The sequence below is a fragment of the Haliotis rubra genome, unplaced genomic scaffold (genome assembly GCF_003918875.1).
Source record: "Haliotis rubra isolate DU_JTF1 unplaced genomic scaffold, ASM391887v1 Scf1028, whole genome shotgun sequence".
Taxonomy (NCBI): domain Eukaryota; kingdom Metazoa; phylum Mollusca; class Gastropoda; order Lepetellida; family Haliotidae; genus Haliotis; species Haliotis rubra.
Window position 1 is genome coordinate 47,307 of NW_025764924.1, and position 21,389 is coordinate 68,695.

The 21,389-nt window shown below is 40.7% G+C and overlaps 1 protein-coding gene across 2 annotated transcripts; it reads left to right on the plus strand.

Moving 5' to 3' along the window:
• Window positions 1-914: 914 nt before the first annotated feature.
• LOC124271566 (hercynylcysteine sulfoxide lyase-like) lies at window positions 915-18,476 on the plus strand. 2 transcript variants are annotated; one of them, XM_046706724.1, is made up of 9 exons: window positions 915-1,002; window positions 3,718-4,081; window positions 5,861-6,003; window positions 6,896-7,012; window positions 8,457-8,570; window positions 9,091-9,243; window positions 13,526-13,734; window positions 14,379-14,537; window positions 18,147-18,476. In XM_046706724.1, the coding sequence occupies exons 2-9, from the start codon at window positions 3,939-3,941 to the stop codon at window positions 18,324-18,326; spliced, it is 1,218 nt and encodes a 405-aa protein (XP_046562680.1). In that variant the 5' UTR covers window positions 915-1,002; window positions 3,718-3,938; the 3' UTR covers window positions 18,327-18,476. The 2 variants fall into 2 exon arrangements, with proteins under 2 accessions (XP_046562680.1, XP_046562675.1); XM_046706719.1 differs by having other exon boundaries at window positions 919-1,002; window positions 3,938-4,081.
• The last annotated feature ends 2,913 nt before the right edge of the window (window positions 18,477-21,389 follow it).

Below are 21,389 nucleotides of genomic sequence, written 5' to 3' on the forward strand. Positions count from 1 at the left end.
GAACTGATCTTCAGCAACCCATGCTTGTCGTAAGAGGAAACTAACGGGATCGGATGGTCAGGCTCGTTGACTTGGTTAACTCATGTCATCGTATCCCAATTGCGTAGGTCGATGCTCATGATATTGATCATTGGATTGTTTAGAGATCACCGCCAAATAGCTGGAATATTGCTGAGAGCGGCGTAAAACTAAACTCACTTACTAACAAACTGCCAACACAACACAACGTCCCACTCAGAGGTGTGAGTGAGTGAGATCAGTTTTATGCCGCACTCCACAATATTCCAGCTACATGGCGGCGGTCTGTAAATAATCGAGTCTGGACCAGACAATCCAGTGATCAACAGCATGAGCATCGATATTTATACAGATGACATAATGCCCATGTAAACAGATGTAATTTAAAAATTACAAAAAACTAATAATTTAAAAACTAGACAATTCCCTCAAATTGATTTGCCCATCGAAAAAAGAAATAAGGCAATGCCAACATTCACACGTTCACATAAAGGTACATCAGCAAAAGACGTATTTACATTCAACCAAAATATGATAAAACAAACACATTTCATTTATATTATCTCGGCCATAGTCCACGCAGAATGCTGGTGTGGTCAGGTAAAGCGATCGCTTTAGAAAAAAGTGAAATAACAATTATTTATTTATTTATTTATTTATTTATTTGAAAAAGTGCAATAACATTCATTCATTCATTCATTCATTCATTCATTCATTCATTCATTCATTCATTCATTCATTTATTTATTTATTTATTTATTTATTTATTTATTTATTTATTTGTTATGATTGATTGATTATCATTCATTCAGTCAGTCATTTATAAGTGTATTTATCCGGTTTCGTTTTAATATTCTGCAATCCATATTTTAGTATTAGACGAAGCCAGGCCCGGTCCGGCTTATATTGACCCCGGGTTTCGTGGATGTGGCAAGCGGTGCAGTGGGAACATTTCTTTAAGCGCGTCACGTCAAAAAAACAGAGGTAGGTCGAAAATGACATTGATCACAACTTGCGGCTGAGACTGCATAAGTGTATGGTACATATTTCATGCAATGACATAACACTATCACAGCACAAATGATGAGACAAACGCGCTATCACGTTGACAGCTGTTCCGCACTTGAACATTTGTAAAATTGGAATGGCCGATGCTGGTCGTATATTTTCGGATGCAATCGAGGCACGACGTGATCGACATACCCGCCAAATCTGACAGATGACAGATCTTGACCGACAAGACCACTGAACAGACGGACCTCATCGAACGAACCAAAAAGTCCGCTAGCTCTCCCCGATCATCAGACTAGATCTAAACTTCTTTCTATGCCACTGGGGGGGCGGTGGGGTAGCCTAATGGTTAAAGCGTTGGCTCGTCACGCCGAAGACCCGGGTTCGAATCCCCACATGGGCACAATGTGTTAAGCTCATTTCTGGTGTCCCCCGCCGTGATGTTGCTGGAATATTGCTGAAAGCGGCGTAAAACCGAACTCACTCAGTCAGTCAGTCAGCTATGCCACTTGGCTTTAGTTTCACAATCACACTAGTCACAGTCACTGCATGTAACTGGAATATTGTTGTGTGCGGTTTAAAACTAAACTCACTCACACAGTCACGTTATTCACGACAGAAAGAATTATAAAGATCACAAATAGTTAAATCAACCTGTCAGATATCCCCAAGTAGCAAAATGATAATTTGACGGGAACACATATCATGGATGGAACTAGAACATTAAATCACAAACTAATGCATTATCAATATCAAGGTTTATTACATACCTATTTAATGTAATCATGACAGCTACTCAAATACCATGACATCTCATTCAATGCGTAATGTCCAAATGCAATAGAATGACATTCATTTCATACTTAGTTGTACGTGAACAGTGCGACATAGCCACTGGCCTGCTAGCTTGTGGCTAGTAAAAATCCATTTGGGCCAGTAAATCTTCACAGTCACTGGCCCGACGGGCTAGTGAATTTTCATGGGGTTATTTTGTAAATATATCACTCTCTCCGACTTGTTAAGTTAAACTACACTTTTAAATCATGCAACATATTATGGCCTGATAAAATGTCCCTCACATAAGCAGCTTAAGGATGAATCTTGTGTCATGCCGACAATATCTTATTCTCATCTATTTTTGTAATCTTTTGTTTAGTTTCTACATTCAAATTTCGGGCTAGTGAATTATTTTGTGGGCTAGTATCTTTCAGGCATAGGTGAGCCGACTGGCTAGCACAAGTTGGAAACTATTTCACTGACTGATTGTGAAATACTGATATTTCTGATTTTGAGAAAGGTGATATTTTCACTGCAGTGACAGAAATTTGATATGTTCACTGCAGTGAAAATATCACTTTGCAGAACTACAACACAATAAATGGCAATGTAAACATGTGCATTTCATCGGATGCACTTGGTGAGCATGAGCATCAGATTGTCAACCTCCAGCGAAGAAAACTTGCACTGAACAGCTGATTGTTTAGTCATTCAGTGCACTGGTACTCGGCGAGTGACGCTGTGTGGCAGTCCTATCTTTGATAATCTCCAGGGTATGCACTCCAACAAATCTTCCCTACATCCTGGATGCATCTACAGCTTGGCCCGATAATTTTATTACCTCCCCTTGCTGGCTTTTATCATTAATCAACAAGCATGTGCAGTGAAATTTCAATTTCACACGTACAACTCGTTCACCTGTCTGTTCTACCAGCAAGCGGTTCTCCCTCGTAAGAAATAGCGAAAAGTGACAACAAAATAATGATCGTTTGTTAAACAACTTTTTTATTCGGGTGTCCAAAATTATGACACGAATCATCAGAGTTGGTCTGTCGATTAATACTTTTTCTTATCAATGATGTTTCTGATTATCGATCATTTCAGCCAGCCCTAGTAAATAGTTGGGTGGTTTTATTCTCAGTCACGCTCTTCAATTTCCCTCAGCGTACCATGTTTGTTTCTGGTTCGTATGTATTCGTGTGTGTGTATACAGAGCGAATGATACAGATATGTGTTATTTTTTATTAAATAATCAAAAAACAAATTATGTCATCTGCGTCACAGTGCGTGCCTGAACAAAGAAAAATCTTTTGTTTACAATTGATAGTATTTGAATTTCAGTAATTGAATTTTCTTGGATTGATATTGTTTCAATGTAATTGAATATAAATAGGAAGAATATGATACATAGAACAGCAATTTTGTCACGGTCAACTCACAGCCCAATGATATCCATGTTTATCTCCACAGTATGAAACTGGAAGGTCAACTCACAGCCCAATGATATCCATGTTTATCTCCACAGTATGAAACTGGAAGGTCAACTCACAGCCCAATGATATCCATGTTTATCTCCACAGTATGAAACTGGAAGGTCAACTCACAGCCCAATGATATCCATGTTTATCTCTACAGTATAAAACTTGAAGGTCAACTCACAGCCCAATGATATCCATGTTTATCTCTACAGTATGAAACTGGAAGGTCAACTCACAGCCCAATGATATCCATGTTTATCTCTACATTATGAAACTTGAAGGTCAACTCACAGCCCAATGATATCCATGTTTATCTCCACAGTATGAAACTGGAAGGTCAACTCACAGCCCAATGATATCCATGTTTATCTCCACAGTATGAAACTTGAAGGTCAACTCACAGCCCAATGATATCCATGTTTATCTCCTACAGTATGAAGCTGGAAGGTCAACTCACAGCCCAATGATATCCATGTTTATCTCTACAGTATGAAACTGGAAGGTCAACTCACAGCCCAATGATATCCATGTTTATCTCTACAGTATGAAACTGGAAGGTCAACTCACAGCCCAATGATATCCATGTTTATCTCTACAGTATGAAGCTGGAAGGTCAACTCACAGCCCAATGATATCCATGTTTATCTCCACAGTATGAAACTGGAAGGATTGAATGAAGCTGTGGAGTTCGGTGCTAAGATGAGAGAAGAGAACTTCTCTCTTCAGGAAGGCGAGACATTTCTCAATCATGGATCTTATGGCAGTGTTCCAAAATGTGTCCAACAAGTAAGACTAAGGTATAACTGATGATATTTTATATCAATTTCCACTTATCAGCTAAATCTGATTTCTGTACATGTAATGTTTGTTATAGTTCATGGATATAATTATCTAAACAACCAAATCTGATTTCTGTACATGTAATGTTCTATCATAGCTATTAGAAATGAAATAATAAAACCGACTGTTTGTTTAATGCCACCGTCGGCAATTTTCTAGCTACATGTATATGGCAGCTGTCTGTAAATAATCAATCTGGATCAGACAATCCAGTGCATCACATTAGTGTTGGGAATTGGTTGAAATCTCGCAATTGATGAGTGGTTCAATACCAACGGTTGTAGTTGCAAATAAGTATAAAGAAAAAAAACATTTGGTTCTCTGTTGTTGTTTTTTTGTTTTATTTAGAAACTGCACAAATTACATTTGCAAATTTCACATCCAGTGTAAAATGATTCAGTTCCATTGTAACATAAACTTCTCAGATTCTTCAAGAAATATTCAGTCATGACTTTTCAGAAAGTGAAGTGAGTTTTCTAAGAATTAAACACGGACAACGTCCTAAATATGTTCCATCATCAAGTATTTCAAACTCTATTACAGCGGTTCCAAAATCGTTTGTAATTTATGAGAACATGTGATCGATTGCTTGGTCGTTTGGCCACTGCGACCAATCTTCGATTATTTCAATTAATCGGAACACCACTACTTCACATCACAAGCATCGGCATACGCTATTGACACTCGATAACGTGCATTAACCAGTCAGTGAACCTGACCACTCCAAGTCTGTTTGTTGCCACTTGCTACAAGCATGGGTTGGTGAAAATTGTAATTGGGACTTTTAAGGGTCACAGGCTGAAGAGATTTCAAACCCTTCCTACTTATCTACTGAGAAGAGTGACGCGACAAATGGACTTTGCACATTGTACCCCTGTGGGCAGTCACACCTGGGACTTTGATGTGACGAGTGAATGCTTTAACCACTTGGCTACCCCACCGCCCCATGAAACCAATAAGTGATGAGACACATAGGCCCAGATAAGCTGCGTATCCGGGTAAAATACGCATAGAAAATTTCCAATTACGCATTGAAAAAATAATTGTTGCGTACCAATTACACATTTAAAATGTCAGATACGCAAAAAGTTTAAAATAAATGCATACAGAATATATTTATAAAAATCGCTTGCGTAATGAAAAAGACATCAATTGCTATCAAGTTGTACTGTTAGTATAGGACAAGTGTTGTACTGTCAGTATAGGATGAGTGATTTTTTATGAAATCATTTCCATTATATTAAAGTTGGTTTTGATTGGGTATGACATAAGGCAGAACATACCTGCTTAGTAAACTTACTCAATGACATATACTTAGGTGAGTAAAATGACTGAAATATGCAGATATTTGAAAGCAGTGGGTAACGGAAAATGAAATACCCACTCAACATTCATAATACCCACTCCAAAAAAATACAGTGGGTACAGTACCCAAATCTTATCTGGAGCTCTGGAGACATTGGCCTGCTGTTTCAGTGAAACCTGATTCCACAATGGGATAAGTGGCCAAATATTTCAGTGAAAGGGCTCCATGAGGAGGTAACAGCACCTTGAGTTACAGTCGACATTTTTCTGTCAACAGTATTAGTGCCATCTGCATCCTTACATCAATGCAGTGTCCAATAGGAAGCCTCAGTCCTTCCCCAGCCCACCCTGCCTGTCCAAACACCACCAACTCTCCTGCCTATTCACTCACTCACTTAACCAACCACTCACTCATTTACTGGTGACTTCAGATTCCTGGAAGAGGTGGATCGACACCCTGATGACTGGTACCGGAGGAATGGCTACAAGTACTGGCAGGAATCACAGAAGGCAGCCGCAGACTTCATGCATTGCGAGCCTCAGGACTTGGTGTTTGTCCAAAATGCAACTACAGGTACACACAGTTGTTGTAAAATCACTGTACAGTTATATCACAGCTTCTTACTTGGTTAGGACCTGTGAAGATCCGGGGTAGAATGGGTCTTCAGCAACCCATGCTTGCCACAAAAGGCGACTATGCTTGTCGTAAGAGGCGACTAACAGGATCGGGTGGTCAGGCATGCTGACTTTGATGACACATGTCATGGGTTCCCAGTTGTGCAAATCGATGCTCATGCTGTTGATCACTGGATTGTCTGGTCCAGACTCGATTATTTACAGACCGCCGCCATATAGCTTGAATATTCCTGAGTGCTGCGTAAAACTAAATTCACTCACTCACTCACTCTTTAATGGTTAGGCCGGTGGGGTAGCCTTGTGGTTAAAGCGTTCACTCATCACGCCATAGACCCAGGTTCGATTCCCCACATGGGTGGAATATGTGAAGCCCATTTCTAGTGTCCCCACTGTGATATTGCTGAAATATTGCTAAAAGTGGCGTAAAACTATACTCACTCACTCACTCTTAAATGGTTAATCTGGGGCTTTACAGTAGGGATGGTAAGAATATAGGTCCCAGGAATGTATGGGGTTATTAACTGAATCATGTGGTCAGTCGCAGCAGGTGAAATCAATTTCATTGTATCCCAGTAGCATGGAACAGTGCTCATGATTTCAATCACTGGATTTTCAAGTCCAGACACAATTGACCAAGATATTTTATGGATTTAAGCTTCTTTAATTCATAAAATATGTTGGTCATCTTTAACAACTTCTAAATGTTGCTAACAGACATCAGACAAAATTGTTTACAGACTTCCATCGTATATCTGGAATATTACTGATTACAATAAAAATCGAGATTCAATTAAACAAACATGACAAACAAATATGTGTATCATTCACAGGTGTGAATACGATCCTGAAGTCCTGCCGCTACAAGCCAGGAGATATTCTACTGTACACCACGCTGACATATAGAGCTATAGCCTATACCTGCGATGCAACATCGGAGCTCTATGACGGTAGGTTGGGAACAGCTTGGGTGTTTGAGTTGGGTGAAGGGGAGGGAGAGAATCAGATGGGGCGGCTTGATAGGTGGTTGGATTGGGGGAAGGGTGAGAGAGAATCAGATGGGGACTGCTTGGTGGGTGGGTGGGCTGGGAAGGGTTGGGAAAGGGATGGGTGGGAGAGAATCAGACGAAAACAGCTTGCTTGGTGGTTGGGATGGTGGAAGGGGTGAGGAGAAAATCAGATGGGAACAGCTTGGTGGGTGGTTGGGTTGGGGGAAGGGGTGAGGAGAGAATCAGATGGGGACAGCTTGGTGGGTGGTTGGGTTGGGAAAGGGGTGGGGAGGAGAAATCAGATGGGGACAGCTTGGTGGGTGGTTGGGTTGGGGGAAGGGGTGGGAGAGAATCAGATGGGGACAGCTTGGTGGGTGGTTGGGTTGGGGGAAGGGGGGGAGAGAATCAGATGGGGACAGCTTGGTGGGTGGTTGGGTTGGGGGAAGGGGTGAGGAGAGAAATCAGATGTGGACAGCTTGGTGGGTGGTTGGGTCAGGATGGGGAAGCTTGGGTGGGTGGGGGTTGGGGAAGGGGTGAGGAGAGAATCAGATGGGACAGCTTGGTGGGTGGTTGGGTTGGGGGGAAGGGGAAGGAGGAGAGAATCAGATGGGGACAGCTTGGTGGGTGGTTGGTTTGGTGGAATGGGGGGGTGGGGAGAATCAGATGTGGACAGCTTGGTGGGTGGTTGGGTTGGTGGAAGGGGTGGGAGAGAATCAGATGTGGACAGCTTGGTGGGTGGAATTGGGGGGGTGGAAGGGGTGAGGAGAGAATCAGATGGGGACAGCTTGGTGGGTGGTTGGGTTGGTGGAAGGGGTGAGGAGAGAATCAGATGGGGACAGCTTGGTGGGTGGTTGGGTTGGTGGAAGGGGTGAGGAGAGAATCAGATGGGGACAGCTTGGTGGGTGGTTGGGTTGGTGGAAGGGGTGAGGAGAGAATCAGATGGGGACAGCTTTGGTGTTGGGTGGTGGAAGGGGTGAGGAGAGAATCAGATGGGGACAGTGGTGGTGGAAGGGGTGAGGAGAGAATCAGATGGGGACAGCTTGGTGGGTGGTTGGGCTGGGGGAAGGGGTGGGAGAGAATCAGATGGGGACAGCTTGGTGGGTGGTTGGGATGGGGAAAGGGGTGGGAGAGAATCAGATGGGACAGCTTGGTGGGTTGTTGGGTTGGTGGAAGGGGTGAGAAGAGAATCAGAGGGGACAGCTGGGGGTTCGGTGAAGGCATTGGGAAAAATCAGATGGGGACAGCTTGGTGTGGGTCCCCACTTGGGTACTATGTGTGATGCCCATTTCTGCTGCTCCCCGCTGTGATGTGTGCTGGAATATTGCCAAAAAGCGTGAAACTTCACGAACTAATGAGACAAATGTAACTCATTGTGCTTTCATACAATTCTTGTTATATTTTTCAGGCGTCAAGTCAGTTGAGCTGGATATACAATTTCCGATATCTAGTGAGGACGAGATTTGCGAAAAATATGAAGATTTCTTCAAATCCAATCCACAAACCAAAATTGCTGTTATAGGTAAGTAAAGATTGTTTGTTACAACTGACTGATAACAATAATAGTGGTCCCCATAGGTAATCTCATTTAGAAGGAGTTATTGGCCATTCTTCAGATGATCACTGAATTGTCTGGCCCAGACAAAGTTCTTAAAGTATATACATATTTTTATCTCTGGAATCATAGAATAAACATTTTTGCTATTTCTGGGTGCCAAGACCATGTCTTAACTGTCATTTTGGGGTGGTTAGGTAGCCTAATTGTTAAAGCATCTGCTCATCACCCTGGAGACCTGGGTTCAATTCCCCACATTGGTACAATGTGTGAAGCCCATTTCTGGTGTCTCCCTGCCGTGATATTGCTGAAATATTGCTATAAAACGGCATAAAACCATGCTCACTAACTGTCATTTTGATTTATAACCATGATGACATGCCATTGGCACAATATACAAACAGTATCAAATATGGATTATATTATGTCACAATAAATCATCTCATGTACTAGTATGTATCGACCTTAACCTGTCATTGTATGTCAGATGCCATCACCAGTCCGTCAGCTGTAGTGATGCCGTTGAAGCGCCTCGTCGATCTGTGTCACAGGTATGGAGTTATGGCCGTTGTAGACGGCGCACATGCTCCTGGCACACTTCCGATCAATCTCACCGACCTTGGCGCCGATGCTTTTACAGGTAATATTAATTTGGTATTTTATTTGTTGAAAAATTATAACAAATATCTTCACATGCAAATGTCTATGAAAATATGAAGTAGATTTCCTGTGGATCAATCTCACCGACCTCGGTGCCGATGCTTTTACAGGTAATATTAATTTGATATTACATTAAAGGAGAATATTAGACAATTGCAGTAATTTGCTGGGTGAAGGATAAAGTCATCAGAAACATGTACCCCAATTTTAATTTAAAAATTATGGTTTATTATGTTTTTATCTCGAAAACAGTTTCTGTTATCTGAGCTTCAGCCATTATGCATATTCCGCTGGAACTCCCGTGACCTTTTCGCTAGTGACGTCATATGTGACTAGCATCCGCCATATTGCCAAAGAACAATCCCTTTAGTAATACAAATCGTGCTGTTTCTGTCGTTTTTGTAAATGGTACGATGGTGTATTCCGTTCCCTGGTTATGCACGGAATAATCGAAAAAGGAAAGAGGCACCATTTCTCCCGTTTCCCAAGTAAAGAGACAGATTTAGGCAGGGTATGAAAATCCCAAAGCTAGGCTGAAGAAGGAAGAAGTACCCACGAGATTCATTTATACTCCATCATTCCCTGTTACAACTTACTGTCAGTGGTATTTTTAACATAAATTAAATCAAGTCCGATTGCCAGTCGAATTGCCCCCGCTACAAATTGTCTCCAGCAAATTTGGTCAAATTGCCTCAGGAGGGTAGTCAAAATGCCCCAATTTATTTAAAATGATTAAATATAGGACATAAATGCATAGTTTTGTCAACTTTGATATTATGTTCTTCATATAAAAGTATATACATAGTTATGAGTTTACTAATGGAACACTTATCAGCAATATTACTTCCTATGATAACTTTATATGAAGAACATAATATCAAAACTATGCATTTACGGCATATATTTAATCATTTTAAATAAATTTGACCAAATTAGAATGAATGACCAAATTTGCTGGCGCATTTTGTAGCTGGGGGCAGTTCAACTGGTACCCATAAGATATGTTATTAAAATCAGTAAGAGATTTCACATTGGCTTGAAAATGTTTCGCTATAACGTTCTTTTCGGTTTGGAGCCCAAAATGCTGCAGTCTACCCGAAACATTGTCGAATACAGCGGCAAATCATGAAGTACTTGTTGCTTTCATTGTTTTCCATTTTGTCCAATTACGCACGTCGGCATCAGACTCGCTATTTGTCAGTAGTGTGTGCCGTGAAAGTTGTTCTGTATTCTCATTGGCTGACAAGATGTCATTCTAAGGCTATGACCGAGTACCATGTAACTATTTCCATAACCAAACACTAGGGAAACATAATTTTAATCTTAATCACGGAAGGTGACTTTTAGAATTCCTTTACAATAATCAAAAGTTTTGTCTCTCGTTCGACCTTTAAATAAAAATTATAATGAATATCTTACACACAAAGTCATTATAAAAATATGGAACTAGGATTCATTTTAGATTTCATTTATAAATGGAAGTCTCCTGGCATCAAGCTTCAATTTTGTAGCAAATAACATTCTAGTTTTACTACAATGTTAGTATGAAGGATATGTATTTCTGTGCAGATAATCCCACAGAAAGAAACATGGATATAAGTGTCATGATATCGAACAAATAATGTATGTTGTGCTATGTTCAAAACCACAATGGCTGATAGTTGGTTGAAGCTTGCAAAAAATTTAGTTCTTACCAGCTGGGGAATAAGATTTATAAATCTGTTTCTGATTGTTTTATGACACATATGGAGTTGACTTTCAGATTATGCTGACAAATAGTTATAAAGAAATAAAATGATATAGGTCTATTCCAGTTGGCTTTGTATCCCAGCTTGGAACGAATTGGGTGTATTAGTCCAATGCTGTGATACCCCAACCTCAACAAAATACCCCTTTGTTTGCCTTCCAGTTCTTGTATAAAGTGGGGCCTCCGGGCATGGTTGGGTCAAATTTGGATTTTGAGGGTGTCCAATTTTTGTCCAATCATAGAAGATTCAGAGAGTCTTTGATGTGTTTAATTCCCAAAGACAACCAATTTGTTTTAAAGCGGGGCTACGAAGCTTGTAAGCCCCTGTCAAATCAGGTCGTGTTTTCTTTGATTAGATCATCAGCTTAATGCTGTCTGTGCTCTTCTAAGAGCTGTCTGACATTGACTTGACTCCCCACAATGGCAAAGCCACCATGAATCATGACCTGAATTTAGAGCATCATTGCCTCTCACAACCACATTCTGTATACCTTGCCATTTAATGTCTCTGTTTTTTGTAAATGCCTAGCCTGTAAACTGGCATATGTCCTGGTTCACTCTTTTGTGTAAGTAAAAATAGTTCTCAGTGGCCGTCTGCCACTTCCTTCAGCTTCTTTTGGTTTTGCAACCCTTGGGTTGATGGAAATTTACATAATTTACGTGAACACAAATACACAACACAAAAATCCTGAATACGTCAATTGCGATAGTTGGTACTCACCCTATATCCAGTCTAAATGAACCTCACTTTTCCCCCTAATTAACCAACTTCAAGCCATAAGGGCCTGGAAATATTTGAAACTGCCAGCCCAATACAATAACAACCGATGCTGGCACTCTGGGCCGGCGATTATTTCGAACGTTGAGCTGCAGTGATGTTTTGCAGGCATGGCATACTCATTGATCCAGTGAATTATATTTCCACTTCTCCTTGGATACTGTGTACCCACCCATTTGTTTTGAATGACATAGTGCTAGAAACTAGAAATGCTAGATAGTTCTATAAGCCTGATGGATCAGGGGAACATATGCTTGGAAGTCAATGTGTGACTTGATCACAATACAACCTTCATGGGTGATTGGGTACAGCGTGTGAAGCCCATTTCTGGTGTCCCCTGGCATGATATTGTTGCAATATTGCTAAAAGCAGCGTAAAACCATATTCAAAGCGTGATAGTTTTTAACCTCACTGTATTTTCATCCACTTCATCTGTTCACTTTCAGGGTTCGAAATACCCCATATATTAGTGTGCCATGGCACGGTAAATATTGAAATGGCACGGTTAAAAAATGTTCCTGTGCCGTTTTGACACGCCTAATTTTTTAGAGACATAACTCACATTTAGTCATTTAATCCCCAATACAATTATTTTTTCCAAATTGAATAATACCATACATATTTGAATGCTCATAAACCCATTTCTTTATTTAACAATAAATTTCAAATGATCATCATCATTGTCATTTATTCTAAAAACATGTGGGCGCGCGCGATTTCTGAAAGGCACACCTAAAATATTTGTCTGGTGCCCTAAGGCACACTTAGAAAAAAAAGTATTTCTATCCCTGACTTTGTACAAGACTGCAGTGGGTTTATCCTCATGCCAGAAAGTAAACTGTGATCTTGAACTTGTGTTTATCGACCAATCAGATTGCTGGACACATTTTCATCTGTTCTACTGGTATATAATTCCATGTTGACAGCTAACTTCCACATTGACAGGAGACTTCCACAATTGCAGCTGGGTGTACTCTCCACTTTATCATCCAAACCTGTGTACCACAGGAGATATTGCTTGTGTGAGAATAAACGATATCTCCTGGGAGATATCATTTTGACAGTAGATTTTGTACAATGCCCTGACAATGCTATGACATCATGAACTTGATGATGTCACAATGCTATGACATCGCTGCACTGCAAGTCTAATGGCAGTGCCGTGTTCAGAGATGTGCATTTTTCTTTGAACACAAATGAAGAGTGATTTTTGATGATAAATAGAATGTCACCCTCGTGTCTCCTGATATTAAATATATCAACACTCGGCAAGCCTCTGATATTTATAACTTTATCAACTCGTGGTGATATATTTCATATCAAAAGCAGGGGTGGAAATAACCCATTGCCCGACGTCCGAGTCCAGTGTTTTTTTCTGTCGGGCAAGCAAATTTGTATATCACACTGTACCAGTGTCCAGTTGACTTTCCAATGTTAATTATGTTGTTTATTTAAAAAATCAGCAAGAAAACGGTCGGCATAGTGGGAAAATTATCAGGGCAAGTGACTTTACATGTGCCACTGTACCGGAGTACACTATCAATTTTAAAGTTATTTCCACCCCTGACAAGACGGTTGGGTGAGATTCACTGTAGATTTCTTTACATTGTCCAAGATTACAGTGAGTTTCCACACATGCCAGAAAGTAAACTGTGACCTTGAACTTGAGTTTATCGACCAATCAGGTAGCTGGACACATTTACATCCACTCCACTCTATTTGATTCAACATTGACAGGCAACTTCCACAAGTGGGTGTACACTCCTCGGAGCTGTGCCATTTTGCATGTGAAACGAGAGCATCACAGCTGGGTCCACCCGCTCGTCACGTCTTGGAACCACGCCCTAACACTGGACAAACAGTTCTTCCTTGTCGGTACAAATGATCAGACAGCGTACGTGTCTGCCAAATATGGAGTTGAGTTCTACCAGCGGATTGGAGGCATGGTAACTAGTACCTATATTGTGTTAGGGACAGTTTTGTAAATAATCATACAATGTTAGGTGATTCCACTGTGTGGGTGGCCAAGTGACCGATATGCAGAGTTGCCTCTCTTACATTTGTCAGGAATGCTATAATCTGGGTTGGAATCCTAGATTTGCACTGATGCCAGTGTAAAGGTCTTTAGAGTTATTCGACCCGTGAAGATCTGGGGTAGAATAGGTCTTCAGCAACCCATTCTTGTCATAAAAGGCGACTATGCTTGTTGTAAAAGGCGACTAACGGGATCGGGTGGTCAGGCTCGCTGACTTGGTTGACACATGTCATCGGTTCCCAATTGCGCAGATCGATGCTCATGCTGTTGATCACTGGATTGTCTGGTCCAGACTCGATTATTTACAGACCGCCGCCATATAGCTGGAATATTGCTGAGTGCAGCGTAAAACTAAACTCACTCACTCACTTATTCAATTGATAACATCCATACCTTGGGGTTTAACCGCTTTAGGCATGCAGACAGAAATATACTCTAATGTTGTGTAAACTCCAGCTATTAAGTATAACCCTTGTCATCCTGTATATATCAGCATGGATACACACTTCATTACCAACAATCTGCTTCAACACACATGTTGTGGATCTGTTTCAGGATAAGATCATCGGCTACGCATCCAAGCTCGCTACAGAGGCACATGAGTATATTCTCAAGAAGCTCCAAGCAGAGCCATTACAGATACCTCAGAGTATGGAGTCTCCCACAATGAGGGTGATCCGACTGCCAGACTTGCCTCAGTACCCCTGCACTCGGGTAGGTCACCTCATACCTCAGTGACCCATGGAAATCCGGGTTAGAATTACTAAAGTATGTTTGTCGTATGAGGCAACTAACAGGATCGGGTGGTCAGGCTCGCTGACTTGGTTGACACATGTCAACGTATCCCAATTGCGAAAACTGATACCCATGATGTTAATCACTGGATTGTCTGGTCCAGACTCGATTATTGACAGACCGCCACCATATAGCTGGAATATTGCTGAGTGCGGTGTAAAACTAAACTCACTCACTCACTTGTACTCTCAGTTGATTACTTTTGAGATAGTACAGGTCCCCAGTTTAAAATATGTGAAGCGGGTTTGGGGAGCCTGTTTTTTATAAACTCTGTCAGTTTTTAAATTGAGCAAAACGGTGGCCTACTTTGTAGGCAGAGAAGTACTCTGTGTTGATGGATGAATGTGTCAAATGTAGGCAGTCATACCGCCGATGTCATCCTCATCAGGGGTGGTGAGGTAGCCTAAAGTTACGGTTGGTAATAGAAAAAAATGGCTGTTGCTCTGTGTCCGTAAAATTTAGACCACTGCAAATAGCATATGTCGAAATAATCCACGTCGGCCTAACTTAGCATTCAGTGGGATGTGTAATAGGATATCCAGAAAAGCATGTTTATGCATAAAATCGGGCAAAACTTATGCATAGCTGTTGAAAACAATAGATCAGACTGTAGATGTGAATTGGGTCGCTCAGCCAGGTATGACGACGGACATGTGCTACCCAGGGCTACAGATAAGGGGCGTACATGCGTAATGTACGCCTCAAAATCAATTAAGTACGACATAATATAAGATTTCAAGCGTATCGTGTACGCACATAAATACTTTTGTATGTCTAACATTTAATTTCCGTGCGTATCGTGCAAATGGAAATCTATTTCGGATAAATACATGTTTCTTTTGCGAAACACGATTTGACACATGAGGAAACCCCGACAGTAGGAATCCCTTGCGTTCCCATGCAACGATATGCGTCACTATTTTTCGATTGGCTAAAAACTACACTGTTCCTATTTATATCCAGTCGGACCTGACATTTCGCGCATCACACGGTCGCTCAGTTATTTCTCACGCGTCTTCAAATACAAATACATGGTTGGAAATAGTGATCGATGAATCGTCCAGACAAACCAAATCACCAACTCGCTCACACAAAAACATGTCAGTACTCCTTCAAAATTCTCAGTACACCTCCACTTGCAATATGATGTGTAAGTACACTCACACCCCCAAAAGTTATCTGGAGCCCTGCTACCTACAGGCACAAGGGGTCGTGTCAAAGATGTTTTATGCGTTCTTGTGTGTTGAATATTTCTCATCTATTGATCAAGTCTTAACGTGTCTTTCTTTCATAAAGTTTATGTTGAGATATGTAAAAAGTATGATACCCATAGAAAAGCTTATATCAGCCATCGTATTAAATGTCTCAAATTATATAGGTTGCATGACCATTGACCATCCGAAGATCGACAGGACTGGATATTATTTGTAAATTGTTTTGACATGCCGTTTACTCCCTCAGTTTATGATTACACAATAGCTTTCGGCAGTGGGAGCCGTGCCAATTTACACTTATCAGAGGGGTATACAAAGTCCGTGGTCTAGACTACCAGTTGTCCGACTTCCATTTTGGTGGAAGCCGCGGTGGCTGAGCAGGTTTGGCGGCTGACTTTGTGTGCTGGCGATTAGGTGCCTGACCCTGAGGTTGTGGGTTCGAATCCCGGATGGGACTCAACCCAACAAAAGTGGTAGAATCTGTACTTTACTACACTTGTCTACTGCATATGCTTGATGTTTGATGCAGTTATGATGTATAGGAGAAAACACTTCCCTCGGTTTTGGTAGAGAATGTAAAACCGAGGGAGGAGGGAAATCCCGAGGGGCTTTAGCCCCACTTTAGCCCCGAGGGTTTTCCCTCCTCCCAAGGTTTTACATTCTCTACCAAAACCGAGGGGAAGTGTTTTCACTAACATATAAACCGTCAATGATGGATAATTATAATGTAGATGATCATTTAATGAAGCTACATAACAATAACTGAAGCGCAAGTAAAATCAATTTAATGACAGTAACTATAAATAGATAATTTAACCCCAACATCTTTGTCGGCTCGGTGGCCGTGAGGTAGAGCGTCCACTTATTCACCTGATAGATGCGGTTCTAATTCTGCTTGGGAAAACATTTGCACTTTAAAATAGATCTTAGACGATATTTTTCAATTGATTTCAAACACTCATATATCATTTGAATGTTAATGTTCTTATAGAGTTAGGAAAAACCTGGGAAGAGGTCTTACTTACAAAAGTAAAACCTGAGAGCAAACAAAAACCTCAAATGCGGTTATTCCGGGAAAAGAAGAGATGCTTAATATATAGTGAGAAACATACTCCAGGTATATATGAAGGACATGATACATATTAACAGGCTGCTGTGGAGAGAAGCTGAGGAGCACAACTTCAGTGGTTGTCATGTATGGGAGTAGAGTCTGATCACATGTAAACGCAATGTTTGTGCAGACCTAGTGTAATTGTTATTATTAGCGTACCAGATTTGTTTGTATTCCAAACCCATTTCACACAATTCTCTTATCGGCATCCAAGATGTTGGTGAGTAGATAAGGAAGCATACATTTCTGTGGATAACAACTTCTTGTTTTTGCATAGAGCGACATTTCCGTGTAGATTCTTACACCATAAGGACTGCCTCCGTGGTGTAGTGGTTAGAGCGTCCGCCCGGAGAGCTGAAGGTCGCAGGTTTGATCCCCTACCGCGTCATACCAAAAGACTTTAAAATATGGTACTTGTTGGTCCCTGCCTGGCGCTCGGCATTAATGGGTACAACAAGGACTGGTCGGCTCGGAGTCAGTATAATGTGTCTGAGTGGGGTATTCATGCTTCACTGCGGCATGGTATCTCAGTGGGCTAGCACTATAAAACCAGCTTCAGTCTGGGCTAGTACAAGCAGCCGCACATACCCATACACACGCATGCACGTCGTCATATGAGCGAAATATTCTCAAGCACGACGTTAAACCCAATTTCACCTCACCTCTTACACCATGAAACTAAAAGTCTCTAAAACAAGAAGATGTTATCCACAAAGTTGTATGCCTCATTATTGTCAAATTAGCACTGATACTGTACAGCTCTGCACTTTCAACAGTGTGTTTTGTTCTCTGGATTGCTGAATATATTATGTAAAAATATTGAAGGCAATCAGTTTTTGAAGTACCTCTGTTGCCAGAGATATTTTGAAACAATGTGATACATGAATAGATAGCATCCATACATTGTGAGCTTCCTGATAGGTTGAACCTCCTTTTGGGCAAGATGACTGACCTCAAAAGGTTTCAATCCCAAGAATTTAAAAATGTTTTGGCTGCTACAAAAGCATGAATGGATGGTATGTTGATGTCTTTGAAGTCTCCTTGTGGATGTCTTTGAAGAGTCCTTGTGGATGTCTTTGAAGTCTCCTTGTGGGCAAGACATCTTACCTTGGATCGGAAGGTTTGAATCCTGAGAGTTTTATAATTTGTGGCTTCTACAAAAGCATGATGGAAAGTGCAATGTTGATGTCTTTGAAATTACAGGAAGGATCCATCGCTTTCCACACGGACGTACGCTACAAGTACAACATCCAGTGTGCCATCGAGTTGATCCAGGGTCATCTACATCTCCGCATCAGTTGCCAGGTATACAACACGATGGAGGAGTACAAGCGACTGGCAGACTGTCTCCTGGAAGTCATTCAAACTAGCAGGAAAAATTGAGGATAAAAAGTGAACGAAGCTGATTCTCATACCAGTGATTTGGGTAAAATGGTATCGAAAGGTTGTTTAATGAACAGGGTTTTACACAGACTTTAAAAAATTGGAGTCATGGTGACTCACAATATTTATTACTGGGAGTCATTTTCAATATTTAAGAGTCATGAAAATTTTAATATTTCTTTGTGTTAATCATTCTCAGTATGTAACTGTCTATGTCACACCACCAAATGAGACTACAGCATTGTTCAATTCAAACAGCCAGGATTACTGTCTCCTCTGAGTTCTCTGGAACAATCTGACAGCTCTGTAAAAGTCAAACTATCATCAAACAATATCATTTTTGCTTATCAAATCGATTTTATTGAACTGAATTGTGAGGGCCAACCATAACACTTGCGTCAAGCTTGACTCGTATGATAATATTTTGAGAGTCTTTTACAAAATTGTTGCGTCAAATACGCAGGAATCATTCGTCATGTAGAACCCTGATGAACAGTATATGATCAATAAGTTAATCTATCAGTCTTTATTAAAATTATTTAATAAGGCACTCCGATTGAAACAGCATGATAAGATCTTTATGTTTTTTATTTGTTTGTTTTGGTGAACGGACACTACGAAATTGTTGAAGTGATACATTTTTACATCTATTTCATGCTGATATGAATTTCATGATTCACAGACAATTTGTTACCTTGGGTCTCAGCAATGATATGTTGTTACAGGTTATATAACTATGTTACACCATTAAGTGCATACCATTGTGGTGGTGTGTGGTCCTGTGTATAGAGCTCAGGTCACAAATCAGTTGAAGTTAAACAATGTTGGGCGCGAAGAGTTCTTGGATGGGTGAACGTGTTTGGCAGCTTGACTCCTGAGAGTTTCTAGGACTTCAGTCCTGCCCCACAACGAAGCACATGTGATACATGTGGTCTCACCTTAAGCAAGTAAGTTTGTTCATAATGTTCACCCAGCAGAAAATGGGTACCCGGTGGGATAAGTCATGTGACTATAGCCTTCTAGCGCCTAACAAGTAGCTTGGGTTATCCAGGGTAATTATGTGCTGTGCTATTCATTGTTAGCGCTATGAGCATACCTGTGGTGGAGTTTGGCGCTATATAAATGGACACATTATTATTATTACTAAATGAATTTAATGCCATAAAAGTTGTTTTTGTTTGTCTTTTAGGGGTGAATATTTCATAGTTTCATGAATAAATAGGATTTTTTGTTTGAGTATTTCATAATTTCATGGACATTGAGTATATTTTGGGTGAATATTTCTTAATTTCATGCATAAATAGTAACAGACTTGTTTTCTACCTCACAATACCTCAAAGAGCCTTCCTGCATAATGTATCCTGGAGTATATTTGTATCCAGGGGTTGCAGGGATGTACTCAGTCAACAACTGTATTCTTGATGTTTGTGTTTGACAAATACATTTGATGACTGGTAATCAAACTATATGCAATATTTAAATGAATTGGTGTTTTATGCGTTTTGAAATGTTCGATCCACATGTTGTTACACTGACATACAAAAGAAGGTACACACCTGCTTTAGGGGGATTATTTTCTTAACACCACTGTAAATATTTTGAAAAGAGTTTTGATTGTGACCACAAAATGATCGTGTACATGTTGCCAATACATGGCAGATATCCTTTACATTGTTGTGCATGGGATATCATGAAAGTCAGGATTATGGTAAATCGCATTTGCATGCTATGCAGCAACAGTATAAAATACAGTTGAATGAGATTGTTAGTGGTATACTTGTTCAAGCCACTCCTGACTCGTTTATCTGTAACTGTAAGATGTGGATTGTCGGGGCTCGGATTTCAGTTTTTCATGTTTTGGGTTGTAGCGTTGTACAGTTCATTGTTCTCTGTCTGTTGACATCTCAGTACCCAATAGTATTTTTCGTTTCGTGAGGTAGTTATTTCCATTAATACTAGGGGCGGTGGGTAGCCTAGTGGTTAAAGCCGTCGCTCGTCACGCTGAAGACCCGGGTTCGATTAACCACATGGGTACAATGTGTCAAGCCCTTTTCTAGCGTCCCCAGCCGTGATATTGCTGGAATATTGCTAAAACAGGCGTAAAACTAAAACTCACTCACTCACACACTAAAAATGTCAAAGGGGCTGTGGGGTAGCCTAGTGATTAAAGCGTCCGCTCATCACGCTGAAGACACGTTTTCGATTCCCCACATGGGTCCAATGTGTGAAGTCCATTTCTGGTGTCCTCCGCCGTGATATTGCTAAAATATTGCTAAAACCAGCGTAAAACTAAAACTCACTCACTCACACACTCAAAATGTCAAGATTATCATGAACAGAGCGATGACAAGGCTTTGGAATGTCATAGATGGGGCCTTCGAACAGCCACATTGCCAGAACGTTCTGCTGTAGAAGGCAGGCCATCATCAGAATAACGATATGCAAGAGCCAGACTTGACTGAGAGTGACCGACTCCTCAAGATGACCATCACCTGCGCATTCTCCATCCAGGTGCTCACAGCGACGTCACCAACATCAGCAGCGTTGGGTCACTATATCAACATGAACACAGTGATTAGACTACTGGGTGTTGTCTGCATCCAGCCCTATCTACCATTTTGGGGCATGTCATTCATCCATCCAGTGGACTGAAGCCACTACAGTGGGTGAGGAATGTTATATTCCGTGGCGTTTAGCAACACATAGTCTATGCTCATGATTCGTAAGTCGCACTCAAAACACTTTCCAAATATTTACATTACTTCCAGGAAAATAATCCCACATCACTTTTTCAACAGGTGTGAACTTTCTTTTGTGTGTCAGTTTATTTGGGAATAGATTGTAATTTAAGTCAATTGTTATATTTTTTAATTGTGTTGTGTTTTATGGGTAGAGTTGTTTTGTTTATCACCATCTGTCCAATAATGACAAGTTACTATTCCTGTGTTAATATTTTCATAACACACAATCAGTAAAATTTTATGTTTTTTAATTGTGTTGTTCTATTCAGGTACAGTTTTGTTTAATCATAGGTTCAATCTTTGGAATTTTTTATTCCGATGT

Coding starts and splice junctions, on each gene's coding strand:
- LOC124271566 (XM_046706719.1), top strand. CDS start 944: ATGTGGCAAGCGGTGCAGTGGGAACATTTCTTTAAGCGCGTCACGTCA. Junction 1,003..3,937: donor GTCACGTCAAAAAAACAGAG/GTAGGTCGAAAA, acceptor TTATCTCCACAG/TATGAAACTGGAAGGATTGA. Junction 4,082..5,860: donor GTCCAACAAGTAAGACTAAG/GTATAACTGATG, acceptor TGGTGACTTCAG/ATTCCTGGAAGAGGTGGATC.